The following is a 17118-nucleotide window of genomic DNA, read 5'->3' as shown; positions in this document are numbered from 1 at the left end:
CCTTCTAAGGGGTCCTGGATTTATGAAACAAAAGTAAATCCAGGGGATTTCTAAGCTTTGAAACCCAAAGCAACTTCCAGCTTTTTAAAAGTAATCCAACTAAGTTCCTTTTCTATATATCCATTATAAATGATTTTAAATATTTTTCCTAATTTAAAAAACACCATAGTCATTAATAAAAATTTGAAAAATGGACAAAAATAGAAAAAAGTCATATGTGATCCTGTAAACAAATACAACTAGTTTTCTTTTTTCATGTGTAATTTCTTTTTCTGGTTTTTTTTGTTTGTTTGTTTGTTTGTTTTTGTTTTGTTTTGTTTTTGAGACAGAGTCTCACTCTGTCGCCCAGGCTGGAGTGCAATGGTGCAGTCTCAGCTCACTGCAACTTCCACCTCCTGGGTTCAAGTGATTCTCCTGCCTCAGCCTCCCGAGTAGCTGGGACTACAGGCACATGCCACCACGCCCGGCTAATTTTTGTATTTTTAGTAGAGACGAAGTTTCACCGTGTTAGCCAGGATGGTCTCAATCTCCTGACCTCATGATCCCCCCGCGTCAGCCTTCCAAAGTGCTGGGATTATAGGCATGAGCCACTGCGCCCAGCCCGTAATTTCTTTTAACACAGAAATACCATATATAAACAGTCTTTTCAACTGAGCATTGATCCATAAGCATTTCCCAGGTCACCACATAGTCTTCTTCACTGTGACTTCTGGTGGCTTCATAGTATTCCTACAGTGGATACACTTGGGTTTGCTCACCCTCTCACCCCTCTTGAACCTTTAGATTACACCTAATTTTCCAATATTATAAATAATGTTGTGGTGAAGACTTTTATGCACAAAGTATTTTCCATACTATATTAGTCCATTCTCATATTGTTATAAATACCTGAGACTGGGTAATTTATAAGAAAAGAGGTTTAATTGGCTCATGGTTCTGCAGGCTGTACAGGAAGCCTGGCAGCATCTGCTTCCGGGGAGGCCTCAGGGAGCTTTGACTCATGGCAATACGCAAAGCGGGAGCAGCCGTGTTACATGGCAGGAGCAGGGCCTGGGTTGGTGGGAGGAGGTGCTACACACTTTTAAACATCCAGATCTCAGGAGAACTCACTCACCATCATGAGAACAGCCCAAAGAGGATGGTGCCGAGCCATTCATGAGCATCCACCCCATGATCCAATCACCTCCCACCAGGCCCCACCTCCAACACTGGGGATTACAATTAAACATGAGATTTGGGTTGGGAACACAGAAACAAACCCTATCACATACTAAAGATTATTTCCTTGGAAGGGATTCACTTAGATCCTTTTAAAGTAATTGGTACATTTATTTTAACTTTTCCTCAAATGTAAAATTGCTCTTCCAAAAAAAAAAAAATTGTTAAGGCTCAGCAATCTTGTGTTAGTATTTCACATAGTTCTGGTTGCCACTTAGAAATATGATCCTTTTTTCCTCTTCTACAAAAGATAAGCCAGGGGCCTTGCCTACAGGTCTAAAGGCCAAAGAGTGGCTTAGCTCACTTGTGCATTTTGCCTCTTCTGTCACTTATAGTTTCTGTGGGTTATGAATATGAATCCTGCCCAGATCTAATCCTGTGGGAAAAAAGAACAGCAGTGCTGCAGGGCTATGAAATTGATGCGTCCAAGCTTGGAGGATGGAGCCTAGACAAACATCATGCCCTCAACATTCAAAGTGGTAAGTGGATTAATAGAATTACTTGAACCAGGCTGGGGTGGAACCTTGTCTCATATCCCTTGTGCCCTGCCAAACAAAAAATTCGCACTTTGAATCCCATAGGCTTCTATGTGATCAGGGAACTCAATCAACAGATACTGCTTGGATACTTCCTTTGAGCTGTCACTGTGCTAGGCACTGGGGATGTAGAAATGAATGGCCTCAAGACTTTATGCCTGTGAGACACAAATACTCTCCAGGCAGTTTCAATGTTGTGCCACATCACAGGGCACTATGAAGGCTAGAAGAAGAGCACCTCACCCAGCGTTTTGGTTCATCAATGTGTCCCTTTGGCAAGAACTCCTGAACTGAGTCTCAGATGGTCTATAGGATTAGCCCTGTGTATCAAGTAGGGAGAACACTCTAGGCAGAGGGCATAGTATGTGCCAAGGCGCTGAAGCCTTCAAGAAGAGTCACTGGAGAGAAGGTTCATTGTGATTTAAGCAGAGAATGACATGAAGGGAACAGCAAAAGACAGAGCTTGGGTGTGAGCAGCTGGAGCCCAGGGTAAGAAGATTAGGACATTCAACTACATGCAAGGCAAATGTCAAGCCTCTGCAGGGACTAGAGCATGCGAGTGGCACCATCAGATCTGTATTATAGATAACTCACTCTGACCCATGAGCTGGGATGGGACAGCTAAATATGGTAATGATGTCAGATATCACCTGCCTGATCTAAAAAGGCAGTGAATGCCCATCAAAGCCACAGCTTGTTTTGGGGGGAATTGACAAACTAATTCTAAAATTTATGATAGAATACAGACATGTAAATAGCTAATGCAGCCTTTAAGAACAAAGAAGAGGGACTCACCAAATATCTATATTTATAGCTATCCTAGAAAAACCATATTATCTGAAGCTGTGTGGTGCTGGCACAGGAACAGATAAATTGATTCCATGGAATAGAACGCATTCAGAAACTGACCTGGGAAGAGTAATTAAACTAAGCTTTGGCCCCAAATTTCAGAAAAGCCAAAATAACAGAATTGGAAATAAAGTTTCCTTCTCACTCACTTCACTTCCCACTCTGTAAGTCTGGAGGTAGATAATCCAGGGCTGCAGGGTCTGAGACCCAGGCTCCTCTCTCTATGCTCCACTCGGGCTTTCGTCTCCAAAGTCATGATCCAAGGGGACCACTTCAGGTCCAGCCTTTACATCCACTTTCCAGTCAGCAGGAAGGAGGTCAAGGATGAAGAGCAAGTCCCTTGCATTGTAAGGTCACTTCCCAGCAGCTGCTCATATCACTTCTACTTACATGCCATTGCAAGAACCTAGTTGTGGATGTGGCTGCCCTGGAGCCAGGGATCATGGTCTGTTCCAGGCAGTCATGTGCCCAACTAAATAGCCAGGATTCTGTAACTGCAAAAGAAGGAAAGGGTGGATAGGATGGATGTCAGTCGGCAAGGAGAAGTTTTTGCCACATACCATGTATATATAAGAACTTGGAACATGACAGAGATAGCATCACATATCAGTGGAGAATGGATAGGTGTTTTAGAACTTAGTATTGGGAAAATTGGCTCAATATGTAGAGACAAATTAAGTCCTCACTTCACACTGTATACAAAATAAATTCAGATGTTTTCTTAAACATCTCAATGTGAAAGATAACACTTTAAATTTGATGGAAGAAAATATTTAAAAGGCCAGGCACTGTGGCTCATGCCTATAATCCCAGTACTTTGGGAAGCCAAGGCGAGAGGATCGCTTGAGGCCAGGAGTTTGAGACTAACCTGGGCAACATAGTGAGACCCCATATCTACTAAAATAATTTTTTTAAAAAAATTAGCTGGGTGTGGTGGCACATGCTTGTGGTCCCAGCTACTCAGGAGGCTGAGGTGGGAGGATCACTTGAGCCCAGGAGTTCAAGGCTACAGTGAGCTGAGAACATACCACTACACTCTAGCCTGGGCAACAGAGTGAGACCCTGGCTCAATTTAAAAGAAAAAGAAAGAAAGAAAAGAAAAAAGAGAAAGAGAGGAAGGGGAGGGGAGGGGAGGGGAGGGAGAAATTAGTAGAGTACTTGTAAAAATCTCAGGAAAGGATTGCCTAAAACCTAACAAAGCACAAACTTTAAGGTAGAAAAATGATTGATTAGAGTACATAAAAAGTAAAGATATCCGTTGAACAAAGGACAGCTTTGACAAAGCTAACAGGTAACAGTTTGGGAGACAATCCTGATTATCTGTAAGAGCACAGCTCACTCGGGCTTCAGTATGGAAGAGGTGAGGCAGCGGGCAGAGGATCCAGTTTGGAGGCTGTGAAGTGTGCAGGAGGAAAAGGAGGAACCAGACTAAAAAGAAACAGGATAGATGTAGGAAGAAACTTTTGAGTCATTGAGGTTAATCCCCTCATTTTGTTGGTGGGGAAAGAGGCCCAGGGGCAGTTAAAGCAGTAAAGAGACCTATACAGGAGCTGGGATCAGCCCATTAATAACAAAGCCAGGTAAAAACCTGTCGCTTCTGGACTCTCCTTTGGTGAGAAGAGACTGTGAGTTTCACTCATTCATTTCTATAAACATTCATTGGCATCTACTCTGTCAAGCTCTGTGCTAAGCACTGGGGATACAGAAAGGAAAAAGACATAGTCTCCACACTTGAAATGGTATCGATTGAAAGAGAAAAACAGGTAAGTGCGATAAATAATTCATGCTATCATAGAGCTATGGAATGGGTACAGGAGATATGGACAACCTACCTGAGAGGCAGTATAGGTGAATGGCTAAGGGCCCAGACTCTGGAGCTCTTCCACTTACCGTCTGTGTGACCTTGGGTAAGGCCGGTTAAGCTACCTGGACAGTCCCCTGTTACAATAGGGATAATAATAGTACCTATCTTACAGAGCTTTGGAGTGAATTAAATCCGTATGACTTGTTTAGGACACTCTGGGTTCCATTAGGGGGTGAGGCAAAGCCTTGGGCTATGAGCCTGGAGATGGTCGATGGAGATCTTGCGTGCCTTGCAAAATCAGGGTGACTCTGTGGTCAGCCACGGGAAAAGATACCCATTCCTGCTCCATAGGCAATTCTGTTTTTGCTTGTCCCAGGCATCCTGCACAAAGGGAATGGGGAGAACCAGTTTGTGTCTCAGCAGCCGCCTGTCATCGGGAGCATCATGGGCAATGGACGTCGGAGAAGCATCTCCTGCCCCAGCTGCAATGGCCTTGCTGACGGCAACAAGCTCCTGGCCCCAGTGGCCCTCACCTGTGGCTCCGATGGGAGCCTCTATGTGGGTGATTTCAACTACATTAGAAGGATCTTCCCCTCTGGAAATGTCACCAACATCCTAGAGTTGAGGTATGTAAGGTGATGCTTTCTTCATAGTTCGTAATAACGTCCCTTTGCCATCCTTTGGGCCCCTCCACATTACCTACTGAGCCCAGGGATGGGACAGAGCCTCGCCTATCAGACTCTGGGACTTTTCACCTCCCAGCTCAAGCAGCTGCTGCTTCCCCAGTGCACTGCAGTGAAGACAAGCCACCTAGGACAGGGAGATGTCCCCGGCATCCAGAGTACATCTGTGACGTAGACGGCTGCTAGCAGCCAAACGTTAGACTCCTTGGAAGCCACTGAATCTTCTTTCTGTTTCCTAGAACTAAACTGATTAGAATGAGTCACATGAACCTTTTTTATAAAAACAAGGGGCTGGGTGCCATTGCTCATACCTATAATCCTAGCACTTTGGAAGACCAAAGCAGAAGGATCACTTGAGGCCAGGAGTCTGAGATCAGCTTGTACAACCTGACAAGACCCCCATCTCTGCAAAAAATAATTTTAAAAATTAGCTGGGTGTGGTGGCACCTGCCTGTAGTCCTAGCTACTCAGGAGGTTGAGGCAGGAGGATCCCTCGAGCCCGAGGGCAGTTCCCTTCAACGGACCAGTATCGAGATAACTGACCTCTCTGCTCCTCAGGTGCTGCAGAAGCAGCTGAGTCAGCCTCTTTCCCCATCCTGACCCTGAGTGATGGAGCACAGCCATGCTTATAGCTCAGGGAAGGACATGATATGTTGGATTTTTCTCTATGCCTCCCTAACCTAGATCATTTTAGAACCAGGGCACTGTCATAGGGTGGGCTCAGGAGTCATGGAAGAGCTGTGCTTTAGAGATAAGGGAGCCTTACACTCCCTTTCAAGAGGAATTGCACCAAGCTCCCTCCCAACTCTTTTAGGGAATGGAATCTGCCTGTCTTCTGGGCCAGGGTCCATGTGAGCAGGACAGGCCCCAGAGCTGGAAAGCCTTCCTCCACAGTGGGCAGGGGAAAAGAAAACTCACTTTTGCTGAGTTCCTACTATTTGCCAAGCATAACAATTCTGTAAGGCGTTTATTATTATCCCCCTTTGGTAAATGAAAAGATGGAGGCTTAGGGAATTTAAAGAACCTGCCTGAGGTCCAGCTTCTAAAATGGTGGACCCAAATCCAGAGATCATTACATACCTCTGCCTCACCAAAGCCTTGTCACCTGGCCCAATGAGGGCCGCTTCGACTTAATGCCTTGTTAAGTTCCTCCCTGGAGGTAAGGTCCTGCTGCAAGAATCTCACTCTGCAGCGCACGTGTGAAAGGAAGGCAGGGCCAACAGCCATAAGCCCTAAAGAGAAGGGTTAGTATCGGCCCCACACACAGGGCCAGACAAGCACACACGCGGTAGGCTCACAGGAAATCAGCTATCGGCTGAATGAGAAGAGGACCACCAGTGGAATATTCTCTGCCCTTCTTCTGTCTATTATGAGTCTGACTGGCACAGACATCTGTCAAGGAAGAAGGATCCTTTGAGCATATTTGTGTCAGTCAACTGCGTATATGGACCACAACAGAAAGCGCCGTGGACGTGGAAATCAGCTCGCCTCGGCAGAGAAGCTGTACAACTTAGGACAAATCACTGAACCTCCCTGGACCTCTGTTTTCACCTCTTTCCAATAAGAGACCCCATTTTCCCTGCCTCCCTCCTACAGTTGTTGGGGAGATCATGACAGTGGGTAAGGAAGGGAGATATAAGTAAAATTAGGAAAAAAAATGTAGAAGTATATTATCATTTTGATATATTTTTTCTTCCAGCCTTTTTTTCCTAGGACTGTTTCTGTGTCATACCCTCCCTTCTAATTATAGTCTATCTCCAATTCTGTATTCTTTTATGAGGAGGCTCCTGGGAAGTGACCCAAGTTTGGGTAACTCTCTGTAGGGAAGTGTGCACGTGGAGACGCAGAGCAGTAAGCCTGTGTATCTCTGGGTATGTGTCCGTACAGAGGAGAGAATCCACCATTCCAATCCCCGTCTTAGCCCTTGTGAAAGCAGCAGAATGTGTCAACCTAGTCCTCTTCCCCCAAAGTCAGCAGTAGTGGTGCAGGCGAAACCATGCCTCTTCTGTGATATGTACTGCTTGTAAGTGAACTTACTGACAAGTAATATCCAACATAAAATACATCAGTGTCATAGCTGCTAAGTCTTTATTTATTATAGTATTGTATAGCACCATTGCTGTCAAGTTTTCAGGCTGCTAATAATGCTTCTAACCCTGCTGCTAACACCTCATTCTTTCTTCTATTCCCTGCTCTCCTGTCTTCTGTCAGAAATAAAGATTTCAGACATAGGTAAGCCAACCAGTGGAGAATTTCCTGCCTCACCCTTGCCTTGTTGCATGCTGTATGGTAAGCTGCATGTGTCAATTTCAGATGGCTGTATGGCAAAATAATCCTGTGTGACTGGAACTGATTGGGGCAATCAGTTGCAATGGGAGGAAGTCATTAATAATGGCAGCAATGCGTGGCAGGAGCCTGAACTCCTTGGATCTGTTGCAAAGTGAGGCAGTTACTTTGATAGTCTAAAAGTAATATGGGAAAGAATTTGAACCTTGGAATAGTAATTTGAATGCTACAGCCTGCTTATCCTTAGAATAAATGAGGATGTCATCCTAACTGCATTGAGCAACTTTGATGGTCATGATAGGAAGTCCTGAGAACATCTTGATCAGGTGAACAATCTGGAAGAAGACAGGTTTCACATTTACACTTCTGTGGGCATTCAGGGTGCCTCAGCTTAGGGATGCCAGGCAACCCCACCCAAAAGGCTTGCCATCAAGGAGAAAGCAGACTCCCGGAACCAACTGCAGAGATCAATCCCCAAATAGGAACTTTGTCCCAGAGTAGGTTTGTCATGTAGACTCACAGCGACATGCAGTAAACAGAAATGGGTCTAGTCAAGCACACCAAGAGAAGTGTCTGCCTGTCAGCATCACCTGTCACTATGGCATTCACCTGACTCCTGGATAGCAGTCACCCAGGTGTCCCCTGACCTCACACACATTGTGGTGACTTGAAAAGTAACCATGGGCAGATGGAGGTGTGGCTTGCATGGCCACAGAAGTGGCTCTCAGTTATCTAACTGTGGCTCTGATCAAAGTGTCACGGGAGTGGTGCTAAGTTTGGATGAAAGAAAGTCTTAGGGATGGTGGAAAGAGTCAGACAGACCCAGAATCCAATAATGATTCTATCTCTTTCGATAGAAGTAGCTGCATTATTTGTGTAATAATTGTATGTGTTATTTTAAGATAATAGTTATTATATAAGTAGTAAATATTATAATTATTTAATAATTAACATGTATAGAGTATTTACTTTGTAGCAGATAGAGGGTTATGTGCTTTACATGGATTGTAGCATTCTATCCCCAAACCACTCTGTGAAGTAGATATCCATGATTACATCCAATAGACAGACGAGAAAACTGAAGTTCCCCAATTATGTGGCCTTGAAAAAATGCCTTCATCTCTCTAAGCTTTAGTTTCTAACATAAGGTTAATAAAATCTCCCTTGGAGTGTTGTTGTAATGATCATAGAAGATGTTTGTAAACTATTCAGTACTTTCAAGCACAGGGAGGAGCTCCAGAAATAGTAGTAATGGTAATAATAATGCTAACATCCTATAGAGTTAACAGTATTATAATTTATTATCATAACAATTCGTATCATATGATAATGATGATGTCTCCATCTTTCCCAAAAAGGAATTAAATCCTCTTACACCCAAAGACACATGTATTAAAGTAAATCAAATAGAAATTGGTAACAAAAGAAAAAAGGAGGAAACATATGTGTGATTATTTATTAGATTAAGCTCTGAGCTTCCTGGCAGCCAGTGTAAATAAGAAAACATAATTATTTTCATACTTTATAGTATCAGAAATTGAAAACTTGCCCATTGCTCACCAGAGAAATTTTTTCTCCTGACACTGAAATCTGAGATTTTCAATGAGTTTTGTATGGATGATACTGAACTATGTAATGGTCCATGCCTTCAACTTCAGTTGTACAGAAAACACAGAAGTACATTTCACATGAAGGTCTTGAATTAAAGCCTAGCATTTAATGTTGAAACATCCAGTTAGTGGTGGCGGCTGCATGGGACGCAGCCATGACCCACGGGGACATAGCTGGGAAGAGTCAGGAGGCCAGGTGCTGTCCAGCCCTGCTACACATTCACCGTGTGGCCTTGGGCTGGTTACCTGGTGTTTCTGGTTTCCAGTCTCATCTATAAACTGAAAGAGTTGTGGTTTGGAAACATTTTGCTTCTGATGTTCAGTGATCTTTTTATATATTCATGGTATGACTTTAAACCCTTCATCAATTCATTGTTTTCTTGGGCACTAAAAATTTTCTAAGATGAACCAAAGTAGAAAGGAAAAAATGAATCACTTTCTGCCTTGCAGTTTTCTAAAGACAACCAGAAGACAGAGAGCCTGGGTTCAGCTCTGATGTTAACTGCTACCTGGATATTGGCAAATCTCTTCCTCTCTCTGGGCTTCAGTGTCCCCATCAGTAAATGTTGGCGATGGATTTAAAAAATTATAGAGTTGTGTCTCTTCCTCCATTAACTGTCTCAGCCACTCCCAGTAATATGTCTGGCCCCGTGACTGGCAACTTTAGCCTGTGTGTGTGCTTCCCCGGAGCAGACTCATGTCTGCCTTTTGCTTTTCCAGCCTCAGTGCCAGCCTGCTGTGCCGGGCATGCTCAGTACAGAAACCGATAATCCACGGGGCATCTTCCTCTATGGACTCCTTCAGGAAACCAGCATCTTTGTCTCTTCCCAGAGCTCTTCCCTAGGGTCACAGAAGATGTTTAAAGCCTTTTCTTCAGAAGTACATTAGAACTCAAGTGTCCATCAAACCCAGCTACACATATTATATTAACTCAGAGCCCTTAACTGTCTCAGGAAATAGGTTGAGCAGGACAAAATAAAGTCTGACATACTTAGTGTTTCCATTATGCACCAAATCTTCTAGAAGTTTCTAAAGGGACCAGCTTTGCTTAAAAGCTACCATTTACTGGGTATTTTATTTTTTAGTGGAACAGGCGCTATGCTCAGAGGTTTATATTCTTCATGCAATTTTGTCCTCAAAATAATCCTTTGAAATAGGTGTGACTATCCCCATTTCTCAGCTTAAGAAAACTGAGGCTATGGAAGTGATGTGACCAGAGTCACTTAGCCAAGTGGATGGTAGAACTGGTATTTGAACCCTTGACTGTGTGGCTCTAGCACTCAAGCTCTTCCCACAGGTTCTGAGAACCAGGGAATCAAGTTCTGCCAGAGCTGCCAACTGCTGTGGTTGAAGGACACTCCTTTGCATGAGGCAGACCCTCCTTAGAGACAAAGAGAATTCTCACTTGGAAGCAAGTGAGCCTGTGTGTCCCTACAGACTCCTAGACTTCCAGCTCCTACTGGGAAATTCCAAACACCATCCAGAATGAGAGCAGAGTGAAGCTTGGCTTCAGCTCAGGAATGGTACCCTGAAGGCCTCTTGATTTTACATCACTTCCAGAGAGACTAAAGTTATGTTTGAGGAACTAGAAAAGAATGTGGGTCCTCAGAGACTTCTACAGCAAACTGAAAATGAAATTGTGATCTTACTCTCTGTCCAGCCCTACTCAGGATACTGGGCATCAGAATTGAATCAGACATGGTCCGTTTCCAGGAAATGCTGCCTGTCCACACAACCAGGCCTGAGGCCTCCGCTGAAGGCTGTCTTCCATCTCATGCTCTGAGACATTGATTATTTGTAGAGTATTCTAAGGCCTTGCTGCTCAAAATACAGACAAGCAACATTGGTGTGCTCTGGGAATTGTTAGAAATGCGGACTCACAAGTTCTGCACCCCAGAACTAGGAATTGAAATGTGCGTTTTAGCAAAGGCTCCAGGTGGCACATTAAAGTTTAAAAAGAACTGCTTGAAGGCCATGGTTCCCAAATCTGGCTGTGCCTCCAAGACACCTGCAGAGATCTCAAAGGTAGAGATGCCCACGCCCTTCAATCATTATGGGTAAGACTATTTTTAGAGCTCTCCAGGCCATTCTGATGTGTAGCCATGTTTGAGAACCATCACTCTAAGATTGTTAGCAGTGAGCGTTTCCTATGTATACTCCAGCCAGGGAGGCTGATTTCCTTTCATAAATTTAGCAGAACTTTCCGGAATACTTATTCTGCATCAGCCCAGTGCAAAGCAGCAGAGACTGGTAATCAGTCCCTGCTCTTGAGGAGTTCAAGGTTTCATCCAAGAGACAGACGATTAAACAGAAAAGTTTAATTGGTGCTACAGATACTAAAAGTATAAACTTCGTAAGCTCTAGTAAAGACACAATGAAGGAAGAGGCCAGTTCTACCAGTGGGGAAGAAGTGGGGGTTCAGGAATGGCATTACAGATGAGCTGAACCTCAGAAGACGAGCAGGTACTCCCAGGTGAATATGGGCAGAGGAACCTTTTAGATTCTGAGCAGCAGGGTGGGGAAGTAGAAAGAACGCAGACTTTGAAGTCAAGCAGAACTCGGTTGGAATTTCATCCTGCCGCTTAGGATTCTGTGGTCCCAGACAAGTCACTTCACCTCTTCCAGTCTCAGTTTTCTGAAATATAAGGGAGGAAAGTACCTACCTTATATGGTAGCTGTGAAGAAAATGAGGTCAAGTGCTAGTGCAGTGTCTGGGACAGAATAGGCATCCCTAGGTGGTCACAGATGCGTTCCTGTCTGTGGTAGTCATCTCTGCAGTTCTGTTCTGCAGACAGGTGGCGCTTCAGCCCTAGTGGAGTCGAGATGGGCATCACAGACGCAGGTGCAGCTCCCAGTGCCGGGGGGCAGGAGGACTAAATGAGTTGAATGTTCAGAGAGCTCTGCAAACTGGAAAGGGCTGTTGAGATGTATAATTTCATTTGATCCTAATGACAAGCCTGTGAGCATAGCCGAGCAGGGACTTAGTCATTTGACAGCTAAGGGACCTACGATTTGGACTATTTAGATGACTTGCCTAAATGAGAGCCCACACTTTCTAAGTTCAAAGCTAGCTGTTGTTTTCCCTATGCTTAACTTACCAGCAGACCTCAAATTTGTCCTTGGGCCAAAAGATGCAGCCACAGCTCTTATAGACTCTGGGATAATCCTGCCAGTGCCACCCTGTCCTGGAATTCACTGATCTGAGAAGCTCCACATGAGTGACACTTCTCTGGAGCAGTGCAGGGAGACATGAGATGGAAACTCAGGGGGCTAATCTACATTGACAGGGCCCCTCACCATACCCCTCAGGGACCCTTTTCTGCTGAGGTAAATAGCACCAGTTTATCATGAGTGATGTGCAAAGAAATGAAAAAAATCACCCCGCCTCAGAGCTGCCATCAGAAAAGCAAAAAGATCAAGGCTGCCCCAGCATTACACAGTAGGATCTAAGGTCACCGCATTTTATTTAGCCATAATTGATGTCATCTGGGAAGATTAAATCTGTGCTACATTATAGGGTAAGTCACAGGGGACATTTCAAAACAGACAGGATACCTGTCCTGTTTACTGCTACCCCCAGAAGAGAAGTAAAAGAAGAGCTAAGTAATGCGAATGCAAACACTACCTAAGTAATCTAAAAATAGATATGCCATCTACTTAAAACAAGTGACTGCTATGGGCTAGAAGGCATGAAGCAGAACATTGGAAAAACAAAACTGAACAAAATCCAGTCTCTTCTCTTCAAGTATTGACGATCGGGTTTTGGAGGCCCACACATAAATGAACAGTCACAGCATTATGTCCTATCATCCAGAAATGATGCACAGGGAGAAGGCTGGGGAAGATTTGCAGAGGAGGGAGCATTTGAACTGACAGGTGAAGGGTGAGTGGGAAAAGGGAGGCGTGGGGCATACTGCAGAGCAGGAGCAGCAGGTGTGGGCAGACTTGAGGCGTGCTGCAGGGACAGGTCTGTGGCCAGGTGCAGGGTGTCTGGGAGGGGAGGGAGGATGGAAGGGTGGAGCAGCATAGCAGAAAGCTGGGATTTGTGCAGGGGTGGGGGAGGGGGGAAGCTCTTAACTTCTCTGTAAGATTAAGGAGTCCCAGAAGGGAAAGCATTGAAATGGCAGGTTGGTATTTGGGTTAGATCAAGAATGACTTGTAGAGGACCCAGGCTACAGGCGGAGAGACCTCCCCTTGGTTCGAGAAGGATGTGACAGGACAGTAGTATTAGGATTAGAGAGGAAGGACAGTTGGAGAAAATCTTATCAGGTTAGTTGAATTCAGGGAGAGAAAACCAAGGAAGGAAAGCCTTGGGTTTGGATGCCTGGCCCTTTTCGAGGTAGCCAGTCCCCAAGGACACTGTCCAAGGCAAGACACATTTATAATGACAAACCTGCCAGGGCCAGATTAAGACCTTCTGTGACTTACGTACTGAAAAGATTATGGTGCCCCAGTCTTCATAGGGAATTCAAAAAACACCAACCTGTAAAATAAAATTTTGCTTTTCAAAAGGACCCAAAACTTACATACCTGATAAATGCAAAATAGCTTCTTTCTAGACTTTTCAAATTATCTTGCTTTCGTCTTGAAGGGGGTCTGCAGTGCTCCGGCCCTGCTGGTGCTCTCATCACTGCTCAGTCTGTCCTGAGTCCCTTAGCACAGTTTATACCTCACTGTGCAGTGAAAATGGCCAGCACCAGGCCATCCGGTCCAAACAGAGAGAGCTTCCTTTGAATCAAAATACCTTCCAGAGACTTGGAAGGGGCTGCCAATATTGAGATGCAGTTTTAGGGCCCAGCGAATGTTCAGGCCATGCACAGGAACTTAAAATTAGCTTTTCAGAAGCACCAAGTTCAACTTCAATGTGCCCTAGACTTGAAAGAAATTGTATATCAGTACCAGGGGATAAAAAATTTCAGGCTTAATAAGAGATATCTACTACATAGTCGTCTCCAAGTGCAAGAAGAGACACAATCATTGGTAATTAAAATAATTATTATTGAACATCTACTACACTATGCTACTCTGCATTTATTATTTTCTCTCTTAATTTCCCCAATATACCAGCAAGGTAGCTGTTAACACCCCCATTTTGCACATAAAGACAATTCGAGGCCCAGGAGGCCTGGTAACTTGCCCAAGTTGCAGAACCAGGAAATTACAGAGCTAGACTTGGAACCCAGACTGATCTGACTCCAAATCCTGTGCCTTTTCCTCACCCTGTGGCTAGAGGCAGTGCTTTGTCTCCTCAAGGCCTCTCTGTAGTCAAACTTCTCTCTGCTCTGTTGGCACAGCCTGCTCTTTATAACTGTTTTCCAGAAACAGAACCATCATTAGCACTGCTCTTCTGTGTTGCTTTTTTTCCTTGGGTTTCACTGCAAATTACAAACTAATCCTGCAGTTCATTTATATCTGACTGCCAGAGGGAGACTCATGGGCTCCTGATAAGTGTAACATGAGTATCCCCTGAAGACAGTGTTGATGCTGACCAGGAGTCAGAGCCAGCCAGGGTTTCATCCCTCAGTCCCAAGATGGAGATGAGGGATTGCTGTAAAAATCCTGTGGAAAAGGGCTTGTGTTTTTGAACTCTTGAAGTTTTTTTTTTTTTTTTAAGTCAAGAGCATCCATGTTTCTAGCTTGAATGAACGGGACACCTATAGTAGGCCTCAGTGGTCATCTTCTTAAGAAAACATGTATTTAGCACCTGATACAAACATGGCACTGAGATGGTCATCTCAATCGTTGGCAGTGGGTTTTTACAAGAATAGTGGGTGGGAGGGATAGTTAAGCCAACGACTGAGGTCAGAAAAAATGGGGAACCATCACCCAAAATAGGGGCATCATCCCCATAAGACATTTTTGCTTTGGATTCTAAAGGGCCAGGGGTTCATCTGTCCATCTCCAGCTACACATAGGAAAGAAGAAAATGCTCATCAGTTGGCCATGTCTTTGTTTTCTAGTCACAGTCCGGCACACAAATACTACCTGACCACAGATCCCATGAGCGGCGCCGTCTTCCTTTCTGACACCAACAGCCGGCGGGTCTTTAAAATCAAGTCCACTGTGGTGGTGAAGGACCTTGTCAAGAACTCTGAGGTGGTTGCGGGAACAGGTGACCAGTGCCTCCCCTTTGATGACACTCGCTGCGGGGATGGTGGGAAGGCCACAGAAGCCACACTCACCAATCCCAGGGGTAAGACCTTGCCTTAGAAATATTATCATTAACATTTATTGGAGTATTTTCCATTTCAGAAAAATATGCATGATTAATATTGCAAAAAATTTGGAAAATACCAAGAAATGTATGGAGGATGGTGAAAACTGAAAATTCCACCTGCCAAAAATACTCGCAGTTAACATTTCCTGTCTTCTCTGCTAGTCTTTTTTCAAAGTGTTTGTGTATATGTAGTGTTTACTAAAAACAAACAAAATGAGATCACATTAAGCAAACTGTTTTAGCAAACTGCTTTTTTTCCCTAAATGCTAGATCATTAACATTTCTCCATGTCATTAAATGTGTACTCATGTTAGTGACTATATAGTATTCCAGCAAATGGATGTCCCAATCTTCTACTATTGGACATGTATGCTGTCTCTCATGTTATTGTTATACAAAAACATTTTAGCGTATCATGTTTTCGTATGTTGATGTGCTAGTGGGTGGGTTAACTGTAGGTCTCAATTCTGAGTCCCTGAAAAAGTTGAACCTCTAAATGCCCGCAATCACAATTTTTCCTTCGCTTATTCAGCAAATATTTGAGTACGTAGAGTACAATGGTTACATATATAAGTTCATCGTAGCAGAATAAATAAGACCTGAGTGTGAATTACTGTGACATGGGCGAGAGGAAGAGGTGCTCCCTGAGAAGCAAGAAGAAAGAGGCTGTTCATGGGGGTTTAGAGCCAAGAGAGACCCCTGTGCCTTGGAGACTGGGAAAGCTTTTTGGAGAAGCCATCATTGTCCACCCTCAGTGGAGTGTTCACTGTGTTGCAACCCCTATAGCCAGTGACTTAAAGTGTCTAAGCTCTAGGGTCCTCACTGATAGAATGGGGTAACAATGCCATCAGTGTCTACCTCCTAGGCTTATTCTGATGGTCAAAATTAATATGTTTAATAATAACCTATAGAAACATTATAAGTGATTGTATTATTAAATAGTTCCAGATTTCAGGGCCTAGTTTCAAATCAAAGCGGGAGATTCTAGTGAAATCTGGCATTCAAATTCAGACTTTGTCATCTACAGCTGAGTGACTTTGGGGAAATCACTGAAGCTCTCTGAGCCTCATTTTCCTCATATATGTAATAAGGATATGCTGCACAGTTGTGGTACAGATTGAATATTATTAGGAATGTAAATGCTTAGCACAGTAGTACCAGGCACATGGTAAACATCCCATAAATGATGATTCCTATTATTGTTGTTCCATTATATCACATCACATCATATCATGTCACATTGTCTCTGCCACATATCTGGAGTGTCAGGTGGTAATTGTGTGGGGTAAATATTGTATCAACAAAGGTTAATCCCTCCTAATTATGATTTCCAAATACTGAGAGAGCAGCCAGGAGTGAAAGAATTCTAGGCCTGCACTTAGAAGCCCTGTATGGTTTTCTTCTGCCACTAGCTGGCTCTGGGACCTCCTCCCCTGGGCCTCAGTTTCCCCATTGGTCAGTGAATGAACAGGTTGGGCTAAATAATCCCCAAGACCCTTTGTAGCCACAGTATTCTACTCTCTTAGGTTTAAAACAGTTTTATCTGAGAATTTTTATTCTCTCCAGGGCTTTTTCAGTTGTTCTCCGCACATGTGTGTTCTCTTCCCCGCCCTCGCAGCCCCTCACCCTCACACAGATGAAGTGGCAGTGCATTTACCCAAAAGTCTGTGATTAACCCAGATAGAAATCGCAAGGGTGACACGATATGCAGGCACTTTGCAGCAGGGAGGAGAAAAGATGTCCATCTATTTAACACAACAAAAGAAGAAAAATTTAGGTAATTAATCGGGGACAGATCACTTCTATTAGCCTGTGCAGCCAACTCTGTAAGCAAGAAACCCAACTATTCATGGAGCACTCATCAGTCCAAACAGATGGAAGAGAAAGATGGGGCATAGCTAGGCAGACAAGAAAA

At 44.0% G+C, this 17118-nt stretch overlaps 1 protein-coding gene across 24 annotated transcripts in view; it reads left to right on the top strand.

Moving 5' to 3' along the window:
- The window catches only part of LOC105468948 (teneurin transmembrane protein 4), a 3228145-nt gene that overhangs the window by 3159751 nt on the left and 51276 nt on the right, over positions 1 to 17118 (top strand). For 22 of the 24 annotated variants that reach the window (XM_071075888.1, XM_071075902.1, XM_071075903.1 and 19 more), the window contains 4 exons: positions 1554 to 1697; positions 4784 to 5033; positions 7302 to 7322; positions 14947 to 15179. In XM_071075888.1, the coding sequence (XP_070931989.1) occupies positions 1554 to 1697; positions 4784 to 5033; positions 7302 to 7322; positions 14947 to 15179 (648 nt within the window). The remainder of the gene's footprint in view (positions 1 to 1553; positions 1698 to 4783; positions 5034 to 7301; positions 7323 to 14946; positions 15180 to 17118) is intronic. The other 2 variants (XM_071075900.1, XM_071075898.1) reach the window with 1 other exon arrangement.

The sequence above is a fragment of the Macaca nemestrina genome, chromosome 12 (genome assembly GCF_043159975.1).
Source record: "Macaca nemestrina isolate mMacNem1 chromosome 12, mMacNem.hap1, whole genome shotgun sequence".
NCBI lineage: Eukaryota > Metazoa > Chordata > Mammalia > Primates > Cercopithecidae > Macaca > Macaca nemestrina.
Note: the sequence above shows the minus strand (reverse complement) of the source record. Positions and strands in the feature narration are given on the sequence as shown.